At 35.8% G+C, this 14,778-nt stretch overlaps 1 protein-coding gene across 1 annotated transcript; it reads right to left on the reverse strand.

Annotated features, from left to right (window-relative positions):
* Positions 1 to 1,191: 1,191 nt before the first annotated feature.
* On the reverse strand, positions 1,192 to 6,310 carry LOC123874961 (nucleoporin NUP42-like). Its single transcript, XM_045920563.1, has 3 exons — positions 5,736 to 6,310; positions 4,457 to 4,631; positions 1,192 to 2,921 (listed from the first exon to the last, which is right to left on the reverse strand). The coding sequence occupies exons 1-3, from the start codon at positions 6,137 to 6,139 to the stop codon at positions 2,760 to 2,762; spliced, it is 741 nt and encodes a 246-aa protein (XP_045776519.1). The 5' UTR covers positions 6,140 to 6,310; the 3' UTR covers positions 1,192 to 2,759.
* Positions 6,311 to 14,778: the final 8,468 nt, after the last annotated feature.

Consider the following 14,778-nt stretch of genomic DNA (forward strand, 5'->3'; position numbering starts at 1 on the left):
AAGATACAACTTTTTGTGTCATTCGTCATTTCTTTTTGGTTTTTCAGAGATTGAGCAATGGAATTCTTAAATGAATTATTTGGAGGACCGTGGATGTGGGTGGTGTGGTGATCTATGCTTGCACGATAAAGTAATAATTAAAATCGGTCAAGTACGAGACGGACTTGTACAGGAAGGGTTCCTTACAATCGTGAAATAAATAACACTTTAATTATTTAGATTTTTATGGCGGCCATTTTGAAATTTTTGATAATTGTTGATATAGCGGCAATAGAAATACACATTCTTTGATTTCAACTCTCTACCTATCATCATATCTCTACCTTCATGAATACCCTATGACAGACGGACGGACGGAAACCCGAGGCTTACTAATAGGGTCCTCTATTATTAAGCCTCGGCTTTCCGTTCGTCCGTTGGTAGGTATCCTTCGTGTACAGAATCCTAAAAATATATAACTAGGTAGCAGCGCCTTTGTCTAGAGGAGAGCAAAGTTCGTATCAAAAAGGTTTAAAGACTTTGAAATCTACATAGAGCCTGTTATTTATCATAGCAATTTAGTTTCAGAGTGTGTTTAGTAAAAGAAGAATAAAATAAATAAAATAGAGCATTACCACAGCATTACTGTGCTTGCGGTGTAGGTGAATAGTAGGTGTCTTTCCAGCATCAGGATTGAGGAGTTGGAACTCGGAGTTAATAGGGCTCTCTCCGTCACTCGCTTCATACAATCGTAGTTCCAATTTCATTTGAATATTAAGCAACCAAAGTCCATGAAATTTTGCAGACATATTCTAGAAACTAATATCTGTGTCTGTGGTTTTCCAGATTCCAGAGACCCCACTTAAGGTACATTTTCTCTAGGTTGGGAACTATATACTCGTATGTGTGCGATATTCCTTAAGAATCGGTTCAGTAATTTAAAAATCTATCACAGGAGTTATGACTATACACCTCTATGATACACCTACATATCCTGTAAAGAATAATGTATATTACATACTAAGTACCTACACAGTACACTGTAGAAACACGACGGACGGACGGACGGACAGACAGATAGACAGACAATAAAGTGATCCTAAACGGGTTCCGTTTTTTCTTTTGAGGTAAGAAACCCTAAAAATTAGGTAAGTACTGTACCAGTAGCGTACTAGCTTTAAAAGTAGGTAGCGTGGAAATATAAATAAAAGATTTCGTGAGTTTCTCGTATATTGCTTTAAATAATAACATAAAACTACGAGGTAAATAAATAGTGCGTCAGTCATAAACGTTTGTTTTGAAAATATTATTGGATTACCTATTCGAGATGATATGATTATTATTTTTATTAATTTAATTGATTCATTTTAAAAAGTATTACAATGTACACCTAGGCAGGGCATGTTGTTATTATGTACAGAATAATGTAATTATTCTGTATTTACAATACTACATACATAGCATAACAAAGCTGTATTTAGGCACCTAGACTGTTTCCTCTTATTGCAGTTCCCGTTATGTGCCAGTGTTTGCGTGTATGCCTATTTAATTTTCCCATATTCGTACTGTAGTTTTGTTGAAAAGAAATACTCGTGCAAATGATGATTTTCGTATAAGAAAAATCAATGATACAATCATTACAATATGTCAAACTATTAGATACACGTACAATGGATATACTTACAAGTTTACACATTTCGAAGACAGTTATGGTTTTTGTAAGGTTCGATATTGTACCATCGTCTGAGTAAAGTTTATTGCTCTATTACTATCGAACTTAATTATTCTTAAGTTTTCAGTAGAGCCTGTCTGATGCGTTTTCAAAAACTATATAATAACTTGTTCTTGGGCTACTGAGTCCAGGTTCCAGGTGCTCAAAAATTGCACCATACTCGTATTTATAACGGGTAAATTAATATCGATAGGTACCGATATTTTTATCCGTTGCTTGTTGGTTGATTTATGACCATGATGCCCTTCATCATGGTCATAAATCATAATTTAATATTGTCATATGGCGTCCAGCACCATTCTTTGGATTTTACTATAAATATGTATAGTAGTCGCACAGAATTCAGAATAAGTAATAGAAGTGCTTTGTGGAACGTGAGATTGTCGCTGTTCAAAATGATGTCTAGTAAAACATCAGTGCGCGTTATTGTCAAAACAGACGTATTTGCAGTGCATACTGTTACATTCAGAACTCTTATTGCAAAGATAAAAGTTGGCTAAAAGAAGTTTTTCCTAAAAAATGGTTAATAGTGCGTTTTATTAAAAATATCGGTTCAAAATGGTTTTAAATGTAGCCCCGTAGCTCCAGCGTATTACGAGTATATGTACTAAATATCTACCTCTGTTTTTAAATGGCCACACCAAAAGACTCACTTCAGGCTTCGCGCTTTACAAAAACATTCTAGGGGTAGAACTACGGCTGAAATCTATAATAGAGCGTACTTTGACTTTGCTCAGAATTAATAGTATATATATGCGTTATTTATAAACTTAATGGTTGTTTTAGATTATTTCAGCTAAGAGTTTTGGCCGGATTTTCTATAAGGTACTTTGGGCAGGATAAGAGTTTTGACTGTATCACACACATTTTAACTCACAGAGCTTTGACATCGGACATAGACGTTCCTAGTATATTATTATGCTCTTTCGAAATATTTTTGTATCAAAAAGGTCATCTAAATAGGCATCCAAAACACAACATTTCTATTACCTTATTAAGAACTCTGTGGGTCGTCACTCGTCGAAATAAGCCTACTTAGCATCTAGTATTAATTAGAAACTAGTACAGCTAGGAAGTCGTCGTTGTTCCCAAAAGGTAGAGATTTGAAGGCGGATGCAGTGAGAGCCTTGTGTCTTCGGAGCAGGTCAGGGAACGAGAAGTTTGGCGCGCCGCGATGCCTCACGTCGAGGAGACCGTCTCCAAATGAGACCTGGAATAGAAGAGATAAAAAATTCTTAGGTTAAAAGTTAAGGTCGATTCACATCAACACGTGACACGTGCGTAGTGACGCGTGTGAATCCGTAGACATAACTGCACGCATTACGTCTACGCGAACGTTCATGTCTCCTACATTTCCATACATTACAACGCAATGGTACGCGCTACGTCTACGCTTACTCAACGCCTGCGCAGCCTGTATGAAGGAGCTGTAAAGGTTCGTGTTTTGAGTTTTTTGGTATAAATTACCTAGTTAGTAGCCCTTCCCCAGGGTGCAAGCTATCTCTATTCCAAATTTTGTCAAAATTGGTTAAACGGATGGGCCGTGAAAAGCTAGCAAAGAGACAGATAAAAAGACAGATATACTTTCGCTTTATAATATGAGTGGTATACCCACTATATAAGAAAGATATCCATCGATTTTTCTAATGCTAGGAACTTCTGAAAACCGCAGACTCATTAAATAAGTAATTGTGTTAGGTATTTACTACTGGTTGAGCAAAAGTGTTCTCGGGCACAGAATGAAAGAGGTAGGCCGTAGGGCGACAACGAACACTTCCAACGAACGAACAACGAAGTGCTCCCCTTCCTATTTGCAATTAATGACAGTCCAATGATACAGTGCAATCCAATCCTAGGCTTGAATAACTCCGTTAATGAGAGCAGTCTCACTGAAACTCAAAAAAATATTTCGGATAAGTCCAGCTACAATATCCTTGAATTAAATATTCCTCTTCAGTGACATTTCATGTAAAAGTCATCAACGCTTATTGTAGAAAAGGTCTGGGTACAATGGACACCGAATTGGATCCTGCTCCAACCAGGATATGAAAGCGCGACCTTAACATTAAAGTGGAGTCTGATTCACTAGTTGCTACTGCATAATGGCTTAAACTCACAGAGTCATTGAACTTTACATCAGCTTTGTAGACTGATGATGTGTATTCAATAAATTAAATCTTGTCTTGACCAATTAGATGAAGCCGAAACCGACGGATTAAGGTCGGATTGAGGTATTTATAACTGATCAATAGCATGAACATGCATGACACATCGCCAAAAAAATTTAGAATTAAATATTCACTAAATCAGGTGTCGCGTTTTTATTAATTTGAAATTACTTTCAATGTTACTACACGTTAAATTTACGATTAATTATTATTATTATTATTCTGACGTTGAGTTCGATAGATATGCTTAATATTATAATTATTTAATATAACTATCGATATAGTTGAATTCAATGATAACTTTAATTTATTCAGATTTGATAGGTATGTCAGATAATTTATTTTCATTTATGAATAAATTATAGTTAGAAATAACTTGAAAGGCAAATAAATTAAAAATATGTCACCATATTTTTATTTTAAGTTACAGTCAAAATAACGTTTTCACTTCACTAGCTCAAAAAGTGCGCCTTTGCTGTCAAAAACCAGTGAGCAAAAGTCATCTCCTGTTTGGTGCAGTTGCAGTCAAGCGCAAGCCTGTATAAAGTTTAAAAAAGGAATAATTTTCTTTACTTACTGGGTCATTCTGGAAGCCGTTCAGGGAGTTAAAGCCAAAAGCAGATGAAGCGCTTTGGCTGCCCGACTGGCCATTGAAACCACCTCCTAAAGCTGATGCAGAGGACGCGGCTCCCGTAGCACCTGCACCGTTGAAGGATCCCGCTTGGCTGCTTGCTTGACTGCCGCCGAAGCCACTGAAAAATGTAAAATATTTGTGTTATTAAAAACAACAACAATATGTTCCGGCTTTGCAAGAAGTGACCTTTTGTATTCATATAAGCATAGGTACCTATTTAGGAACCTTCACTTAGAGAGTTAACTTAAATAAAATTGTTTTGTCCAAGCAGATTGACATGACGAGCAAATCTCTATTCTCTATAGCTACTTAGGTAGGTATATATTGCAAAGCTAACTTTTGTATATTTTGACTACTTTTTTATTCCATTGCAAGTTTTTTGATGATAAATTCCAGCTGCTTTTAAGCTGTATCATGATTTCATTTTTTCATTAATTTACGTAGAGATAAAGATACTTAGAAATTATCTATGCCGGTATTCACAGTTATCATCCTAATCCCTTTTTAATAATCAAATAATGGTAAGGGTTCTCTTAGGGTATGGGGTGTGTCCACATACAACTCTATAAAAAAACGAGATTTCAACACTTAAATTTTTACAGTTATTAATTAATTATTATCAGATGTTAGTGATAATAAATGGAACCATCAAAAATGAAAGATTTAATGTGTGAGTGTTTTAATAAAAAAAAAACAAGGCTTTGAACTGTTCTTATAACATCAAAGAAAACAATCGTAGCAAAAAACGCTAATTGATCAATGAAAATTGGTAGACCAAAGTTGGAGAGCATTTACTTTTTGCAATAGATATTTTTTATTGGAATCAATAAACCAGCAAAAACGATAAGTGTTTAGTTTAATTGGACGAGAGTCGAGACAAATTAGACATACCTCTTAAAATATTTAGATGTTACTTACAGGTAGGTATTGGTGTTTGGGAGAGTTTTCCTCGATATAAATGTCTATTGTTTGTTTTTAAGTTTTGGTATAAAATAAATAACTTTTTGAAACTTATATTCTTCATATTATGTTGCCCTACATTTTCGAAATATTTTAGGTTAGAGAAAGGTTAAGGTTTAAAGGGTTTAAATTGGATGATAAACGATCACAATAATATGTCTGAGCTATGGAACATTTTTTTTTTTGATTTAATTAGTTATACATAATATTATTTCAGAAAGTCAACTCAAGAGCTTATTTTAGAAATAATTCTATCACTTACTTTCCAAATCCATTGAAAGAAGATGCCTGGCTTGCGGAATGAGATGCACTGAATCCTTGATTGAATCCAAACGAAAATGACTGTGAAGCTGAATGACTAGCACCGGCACCATTAGCACTGCTACTTATACTCGCTGTCAACCCCCCATTGCCAGATGGCTTTACATTAAAACCACCCCCAAACCCATATCTCGGCTTCACTTGATTCACTGAACCACGTTCACCAGGCAATAAAGTACTGGGATCGCGCTCCAGATGTTCCAAAACTGGTAGAACTGGAGGAGTAATTATAGGTTCCAATTTTCTTTCTTGTCTCCTTTCATCGGGGAATACGAAGCCATTCGCTGGTGCTGACTTCGCGACACATGCTAGGGATAGGAAGACACACGTCCAGATGAACATCATGATTGAGCCCGTCGGATACTATGGCAGGTTTACGATGTTTGTAGTATTAATAGGGTCGCACGAGGCCACTCGCGGTGTTGGCATGCGGCCCGCGGCACAGCCTTCAGAAAACCCACTGCACTAAACCCCGGCAAACGTCCAGGCCAGTAGCTATCCCCTCTACTACAGTGTCCTTTCGTAGCTAACGGTTCATTGTTAGCATCTCGTTTAGGAAGCCGGAAAAAAATAAAAAATCCGGCGCGATGTCGGGAAAACTAAGTGTCCTACTTAGATCCTCTTACTGAGTCGGAACACGTTCAAATGCTCAACAAAAGTTTATGATCAAAGGTTATATGCAGATAATATGTTACTCATCGCATCATGTGCCTTTTTTAAATCAATAACCTGATATTAATTGTGTTCAAATTAATTCAGCGTCGAAGACTTTTTGCGTAAATAAATTGTATATTTTCGAACATAATAAAAGAGAAATCAATTGGCAATAAGGCATCACTTAGATATTCGACTCGAGTTGGAGATCGTTGAATTAGTGTTTAATGGTATAAAATTTTAATATTAAAAAGGTTTATAAGACAGGTTTCAGTGGCGACTGTTATAAAATATTATAAAATGTTTAAAATGAACGAGCTAAAAGGTTGAATTTTTGAAGAACCGTCTACCAAACTAAGACACAATTTGACGATAGGTAAAGAAAGGTAACTATTTTAATAAGGCCAGGGAATTTTTTGGAGCCTTGCTGTAGGACTCTGTTGAGGAGCCACGAGTACCTACGTCAGTATTTAGTTTCCTAGAACTTTCAATATCCTGACGATAAAGAACTAGGTAACATTCACTAATTAAAAGGATTAAATATAACAATTATACATTTCGTTTTAGATCTCCATACTATTCATTTTATTGTCTACTTTGGCATCCATGACACTAATATTATAAAGACGAAAGTTTGTATGTATGTGTGTATGTTTGTTACTCTTTCATGCAAAAAGTACCTATATTGAACAGATTTGGCTGGAATTTAGAATAGAGATAGATTATACCCTACACATGGGCTGCTTTTTATATCGGTAAATTTAAAGAGTTCCCATAGAGTATTCAAAACCTATATCCATGGGAACGATGTCTCGGGCATCAGCCAGTAAAAAAATGTATCTGTCTTTCTGTCTACTAGCTTTTCACGGTCCTTTCATGTTTGGTACAGAGATATCTTGCACCCTGGATACTGACATAGACTAAGTACTTTTTATTCGGGAAAATAAAAGAGTTTCCACCGGTTTTTTTAAAAACCTTAACAATCCATGCTGCTGAAGACGCGGGCATCATCAAGTTTTTTTGAAATAAAAGTGCAATGAGTGGTTTGATTTAGTTTTTGTCGGACTTACAGATCCCGTATCCGTGTACCCAATTTAGCATTTGGATTGACTCATATTAAGTAACTGTGTAGGTGTAGGTTTGTTGTACTAAGCCCTGTGACTCATGATTATTTAACACTTGAATCTTGGGAAACAAACTCCAAATACCAAATAGGTACAACTTGTTTACGAAACACCAATATTGATATTTTAAACCGTGAAAGCCTAGTGTTTAAGACGTCTTTCTCCTATCAGGAAGGTTGGGGGTTCAATTCCTGGCACTAACTTCTCGGTTAATGTGCGTTTTAAGAAACCTGAATATTTAAATACAAAAAAGGTATATTCAAGTAGACTAATTTAACTTTAGACATCAGTATTCACACAAAAATTATAATAAAATTCATTAGGTTGGCAGGTGGGTTTACTGTTATGATTACGTAATCTAATGCGAAGATGAAAACTATTAAATATAAGAGTTTCATAATTTATTTACCTATTAAAATTTACCTACTAATTTAAACCCTATGAGTCGGGTTGGCGATTTCGTCCGCGTAAATTTCGGTTTTTCGAAAATTGCTCTGATTTTCCGGAACAAAAAAGCCTGTGCTAAAAATAGCCTAGGCGCTGAGATGCAAACTATACCCAAAACAAATCTCAAAATCGGTTAAACGGATGATGAAGCAGCAGACACACATTCGCATTTATAATTTTAGTGTGGAAATATGGATTATCTATATTATTACTGAATTAAATACAAGTAGATAAGTCGATATTATGTTAATATGCAAGTCTTTCTCTAAAGCGGTCACAGACACAAGTTACAATGTCAAGTGGACTGGTTACTTAATAAGCAGTAGGGTTACCACGTGGCGGAAATTCTTGATTTAACGTATTTTTAACCGACTTCGAAAAAACGTAAATAGAATTAAAGTAAAAAGTATATAGAATTATAGTAGTAGCATAGTAGTATTGAAAAAAAAGTTAAGAAGAATTTATTTTGCTTTCCTATATTTAACCTTTTTTGCTATCGGTAAATGACAACAACGCAGTTTTCTGGTGCTGTAAATATTATATTTTCTTTGCCTCTGTACTCATGAGGGCAAGAAATTGTGATCTGAGGTTTGAATAGAGAAATTAACCAGTTCCCTTTTTACGAGTCATGTTTAGATCCGTAATTTATACTGTTGAATGGGGTTCTTAGCCTCAAAAGTTTGAATAAACAGAGGTGGATTATAAAACCGTCGCGGCCGTTAGAGTAATTCAACAACATCTTAGGTAGGTAGGTAGGTACATCCTATTCAATTCAATTTCAAGAAATCTACAGGTGAGATGATGCTGACAGATAAATAGCTTACTGGAAATAGAACCGAGGATTCCATTATGTTTTTATATGTTACGGAACTAGGTGTAATAAATGTACCTAAGTAAATTCATACATACTTCCATATCTACTTAAAAATATAATTAATTAGAGGATGTCCGCGACTTCATCCGCGTGGATTTAGGTTTTTGGGAATCCCGTGGGAACTCTTTGATTTTCCGGGATAAAAAGTAGCCTATGTCCGTCCCCTTGATATAAACTAACCCTGTACCATATTTCGTCAGAATCGGTTAAACTGTTGGGCCGTGAAAAGGTAGCAGACAGACAGACACACTTTGGAGGATGTGGCAATGTGTTGTCTATCACCGGGCATCCATTCCACCGATTCTGACAAATTTTGGTACAGAGACAGCTTGCATTTCGGGGACGGACATAAGTAGTAACTTTTCCATCCCGGAAAACCAAAGAGGGGGACGTACAAAGGTTAACTTTTGCCCCGAAAAATCAAAGGGTTCTCACTGGAATTTTTAAAACATAAATCCACGTGGGCGAAGCCGCGGGCATCAATTAGTTTATAAATGAGTCATAAAACAACTTGTAAAGTTATTATTATGTATGATAATAATATGGTTGATAGATAATGATAAGAGCAGGTGTGATTCTAATATTAGCAAGGTATGGTAATTTTAGCAATTTTTAGGTAAGTATGGAAATTCGGTACGATTAAAATAAATCTTGAATCGCTCTCATTAGGTATTTTACGAAAATTACGAAGTACGGAAATTCTACCATTGGCACCCTTATGGTTGACATCCTATTTGCGTCTTTGATACGAACCACTAAGGTGTGGAACGCCCTTCCGATAACCGTGTTTCTTGATACGTAATCTAATAACTTGAGAAGTACCTTCAAGGCAAATATCAATAAGCATCGTCTAGGCAAGTGCGTCATTGCTTTCCATCTTGTCTTACAATAATAAATCTTTGCTAAAAAATATTTTAATAAAAGAATGAAGACAACCCTAGGAATTAAGAAAATCCCAGTCGGTTCGGGGCCACACGTCTTGTGCCACGGTCGTGCTACATTATAGTATACTTCACACTTGTGTACCTACCTACATGTTAAAATTCACGTATATCGACACTTAGGCGCAATGCACACCGGCAGAGCCGAGGTGCAGCATCCCTCCAACTCTAACTTTGTGTTAGAGTGTGGGTATTCGGTGGCTTTGTTTACAAGTGCAAACGGTGGTAAAGCGCGTAATCCGTGGTTTGTTTTCAGACTACCAATTTCAACGGTAGGTCACGGTTCACAATGAAAGCTGAGCTATATTCCTGTATGCGTGTTTGCGCTGGTCCTAAGATACGCATGCGACTTCTTTATTTAATTGTTTAAACGCACATTCTTAGCTTCGAAAAGTTAGACGGTTAGTGCCCCGGGGTTGAACCCCTGACCTCCCGAATAAGAGGTGGACGTCTTAACAACTAGGCTATCACGGCTGGTAATATGGGGCAAGTAAACTTAATATACCTACCCACACATAATAATATGGGAATAGAATAGAAATGGCGCTGACGTGTTTCTATCACTTGGCTCAGCATGTTTTGGGACCATTAAGTCGATGCTAAAACTATGTTTATGTCGGTAACTTATTTTTATTAGGTATACCTGGCTAAAACTGGAATTTGAGTCATTTCCCCTTATGGACTAAGAGCCTGCGAGGGCCAGGCCTTCGTTATTTTATAAAAGCTGAAAGTTTCTCTGCGTATTGTCCCCAACACAAGAAGAACGATCTGCAACTATGAAGTTTGGATCATGGTGGCTTTGGGAGATCTAAATCTTACGTCAAAGTATAAAGTAATTTTTTTATATTTTCTTCGGTATAGTGAAATCACGTCATGCATTGCCAGACAGTTTAGTATCGTGGCAACCCCCTGCCCTTAAACTTTTAAACTTTAAGGGTGTCTGGCAGAGGGTTGCCACAACTCTGGTCTAGCCTTCGCTGGCTCTCTCTCTATAACATGTTTGAAACAAATAACTCTAGTGGTTTACCACAATCACCATCATTGTGGAATGTGTTGGAGTTTTTTATAAGTGTGTGTTCCACCTGTGATGAGTGATGACGTAGGCAGCTAAAACGCGAACTTAGGCTATTGACCTCGTCCACAAACTCAAAGTCACTAGATAGAGAAGCCTCAATAGCTCAACGCGTATAGAAGCGGACTGAAATCCGAAATGTCGGCGGTTCAAACCCAATCCGTTGCACTGTTGTCGTACTCACTCCTAGCACAAGCTTAACGCTTAGTTGGAGGGGAAAAGGGAATGTTAGTCATGAGTATAAATGACTAATATTCTTTAAAAAAAAGATTGGACTACAATGGAATGTCTTTCTAAGGGACCAAATCCATTACGAGAAAATCCGGAGAAGAACTATTGTGACTATCATGTCCTAAGCCCTTCCACTCTTCTTTATCTGTGTCACCCAAGGATTACCAAGTCTGTCCATCCTTAGCGATGTTAGTCTAAGTTGATTTGATTTTGATTGTGATCAATAAAAAAGGTGTTAAGCAATAATTTTACTCTCATTTTGTTGCATATCAAAAAAAAGTATGGATATACCTACCTTGATCACTCGGTATGTGATGTCACCTCACTAGAAAATTGTCGATTGTATGCTGATTGCGTATAGTCAGTCAGCGGTTTCGATGCACTTTATGTCAAGTACTACCCCCAAAACGCACATTCTTTTATTCCCGAAAGACCAATAGAGTTTGCTTAGATTTTACATATTGTTTAAACGAAAAAGATTTGTCTCTAACTTAAATGCTTAGGTGCACTCTTATTACTGCTTGTACCTACTATTCATTTTACGATTAAGTAATTAAATGCACATTGCATGTTGTATAAGTATATATATTGTTGTATATATGTTGTATAAGTATAGTATTATAATGTGTAACAGTCAAGCATTATTGAACATTAAATAGGTATAATACATAGAAATCTTATATTATGGTAGGCTTTATAGGTAAACCACCTACTTAATTAGAGTGACTGTTTCGAATTATTGAAATTATATGCATCATGTTGAAATAACTTAGGTATATGACGTGGTGTAAACATCTGTTATAGATACACGTATGAAAATCATTCTATGGAAAAGTACATAAGTACATATTTACAATTTAACAAGCGTGAGTCACAAAGAAACAGTAAAACAAAAGAAGCATTAGTAATTATTCTTAATTATTGCTCATATTTTATTTTTACTTAATTTTGTATTACTGGTCCACAAATTGAGAATGCAAGATGTTATTAATATCCAACTAATAAATAATAATATAACCTAACTAGATGCAATAAAATATCGAAGACAATGAAAAATATTCAAAAGCGAAAGTTGATTTCCCGTTGCTGTTAGAATATGTTAATTAATCTATCTACTTTCTTCTATTTTCTTCTTCTATATAAATAAAAGGAAAAATTGACTGACTGACTGACCGATCAACGCACAACTCAAACTACTGGATGATCGGGCTGAAATTTTGCATGCAGATAGCTATTATTACGTAAACATCCGCTAAGAAAGGATTTTTGTATATCCAACCCCTAAGGGCGTAAAAAAAGGGTTCGAAATGTGTTGTCCACGCAGACATAGCCGCAGTCATAAGCTAATACTTAGGTATATAAGTACCTTTCAAGTACTTGGCTCTACTTTCTGAAGTGCAAATAAATTGTTAGCAAAGAATAAAACCAAAAATAATATAAGATATTATAATATCATTTGTCTAGAAAAGAGTTTGTACCTAACGCTATGCAAGATTTGTTTCCTCGTTTATACGAGAACATTAATATTATTCTATTTTTGCCATAGTAAGTAAAACTAGTTTCAATATTATATTATTTACGGTGTTAAATAATGGCGTTTCTGCATAATTAATTGACGCTTATTAGGAACAGATTTTCTTAATAAGGGCATATTAGCCTAGATATGTATAATATGAATTTCTTTTCCTTGATAAAAAAATCCATATCTCTTGAAATAAACAAATTATAAACAAACATCTATATCTAATGTAGAAGATAATAATTATGTACTTGCATGAAGGTTCTAAATTCTAATATGATACCATCAACATTGTAAATTATAGAATAGGTAGGTAGGTGGCGAGCGAGGACAACGCATCCCGGGTAATTGCTAGTTTCTAGTAAAGTGTAGATAAGTATAAAAAGTTGGATTTTCAGCATAGTTTACAAATCGGCCAAGTGCGAGTTGGACTCTCACACGAAGGATTCCGACTCACAAATTCCCGACTACGGCATAGCCGAAAGGAAGGGTTATGATTTTAGCAGTCTATGTATGTATGTATATGTGTATATTATGAGTGTATGTTTGTATCCAGATTCTGTGTGTTCCACCGTAGCGGCTAAACTACTGGGCCGTACTACTATTTTGATGAATGAGGTGTCAACCCGACTACGTAACAACCCGACTTGGTACAAGTAAAATAATCTAAAAAGAAAGAAACAAGGTGCTTAGTGCTATCATCATCTTGAGTAAGATTCAATTCAAATGCCGTTGTCGTGCGTATTTCTTATTCTTGATAGACGGCATTCCCAATGATTTTATTTGTCTACCAAGTTAGAATGTATTCTTTTTGCTGTCGACAACGCACGACCACGGCATTTGTATTGAATCTTACTCAAGATGATGATAGTGCTAAGCACCTATCTTGTTTCTTTCTTTTTAGTTTATTTTACTTGTACCAAGTCGGGTTGTTTCGTAGTCGGGTTACAATTTTTCAACTTTTTATTATTATTTGTTTTTATGGCGGCAAGAGAAATACGCATTCTGTTAGAACGCTCCATTTCGCTAGTTCGATTCTTCTCATACTTTGCTCTATTACGGTTCACGAGATACAGCCCCCTGACAGACGGACGGATAGTGAAGGCTTAGTAATAGGGTCTCGTTGGAACCTTTCGGTTACGTAACCCTAAAAATTGATCTCCATACGACTAGAGTGTCCTTTTCATAGTGCCCTCACGTGATCATTAATTGATCGATACCAACTCCATTTGTTGCATGTATGAAAAAAATTATTCGTGATGTTGGGTCGTTTAACGAGCGAAGCGAAGTGAGGAATGCAACACACTCGAGTTCTGGATAAATACTGATTATTATTATTGATAAAACTTTTGATTGATATAATTGTTATACTCTACATAATGTCTATAAGTCACACAGTCAAAACAGTAGTTTTTTAGTAGATAAGTCATCTTTATCTGCTCATAAAACATTTTACAAATCACGAAAACGTTATAAATTATAATATTATGATATTGAGTGAGTCTTTTCCTCTTGTACTCGTCCACCCATAGATAACAATTTCTACTCAGTGCATCTACCTATAACTTACTCATTGTTTCATTATTCACAGTCATTCAAATTTTATTTTCATAGGTAGTTGTTTTTTGGGTTCCGTACCTTAAAAGGAAAAACGGAACCCTTATAGGAGCACTTTGTTATCTGTCTGTCTGTCGTGACTTAAGAAAACCCAAATCCCGTTGACCTAGAATCATGAAATTTGGCAGGAAGGTAGGTAGGTAGGTCTTTTAGCATAAGTAAAGGGAAAATCCGAAAACTGTGAACTTGTGGTTACATAAAAAACTAGCTGATACCCGCGACTTCGTTCGCGTGGATGTAGGTTTTTTAAAATTCCCGTGGGAACTCGTTGATTTTCCGAGATAAAAAGTGCCTATGTGCTAATCCAGGGTATAATCTATCTCCATTCTAAATTTCAGCCCAATCCATCCAGTAGTTTTTGCGTGAAGGAGTAACAAACATACACACACACACACACACAGACAGACACACACACACACACACACACATACAAACTTTCTCCTTTATAATATTAGTGTGATAGTGTGATAATTAAAATGTATTTCCTAAATTAATTTACTAAATT

Source organism: Maniola jurtina, chromosome 2, assembly GCF_905333055.1.
Source record: "Maniola jurtina chromosome 2, ilManJurt1.1, whole genome shotgun sequence".
In the NCBI taxonomy this organism is placed as follows: Eukaryota; Metazoa; Arthropoda; class Insecta; order Lepidoptera; family Nymphalidae; genus Maniola; species Maniola jurtina.

Excerpts from the sequence above, each read along its gene's own strand:
- LOC123874961 (XM_045920563.1), bottom strand. The coding sequence starts at position 6,139 with ATGATGTTCATCTGGACGTGTGTCTTCCTATCCCTAGCATGTGTCGCG. Across the intron at positions 4,632-5,735 it reads TCTTTCAATGGATTTGGAAA|TGGCTTCGGCGGCAGTCAAG; the intron begins GTAAGTGATAGA and ends TACATTTTTCAG. Across the intron at positions 2,922-4,456 it reads ACGGCTTCCAGAATGACCCA|GTCTCATTTGGAGACGGTCT; the intron begins GTAAGTAAAGAA and ends CTTCTATTCCAG.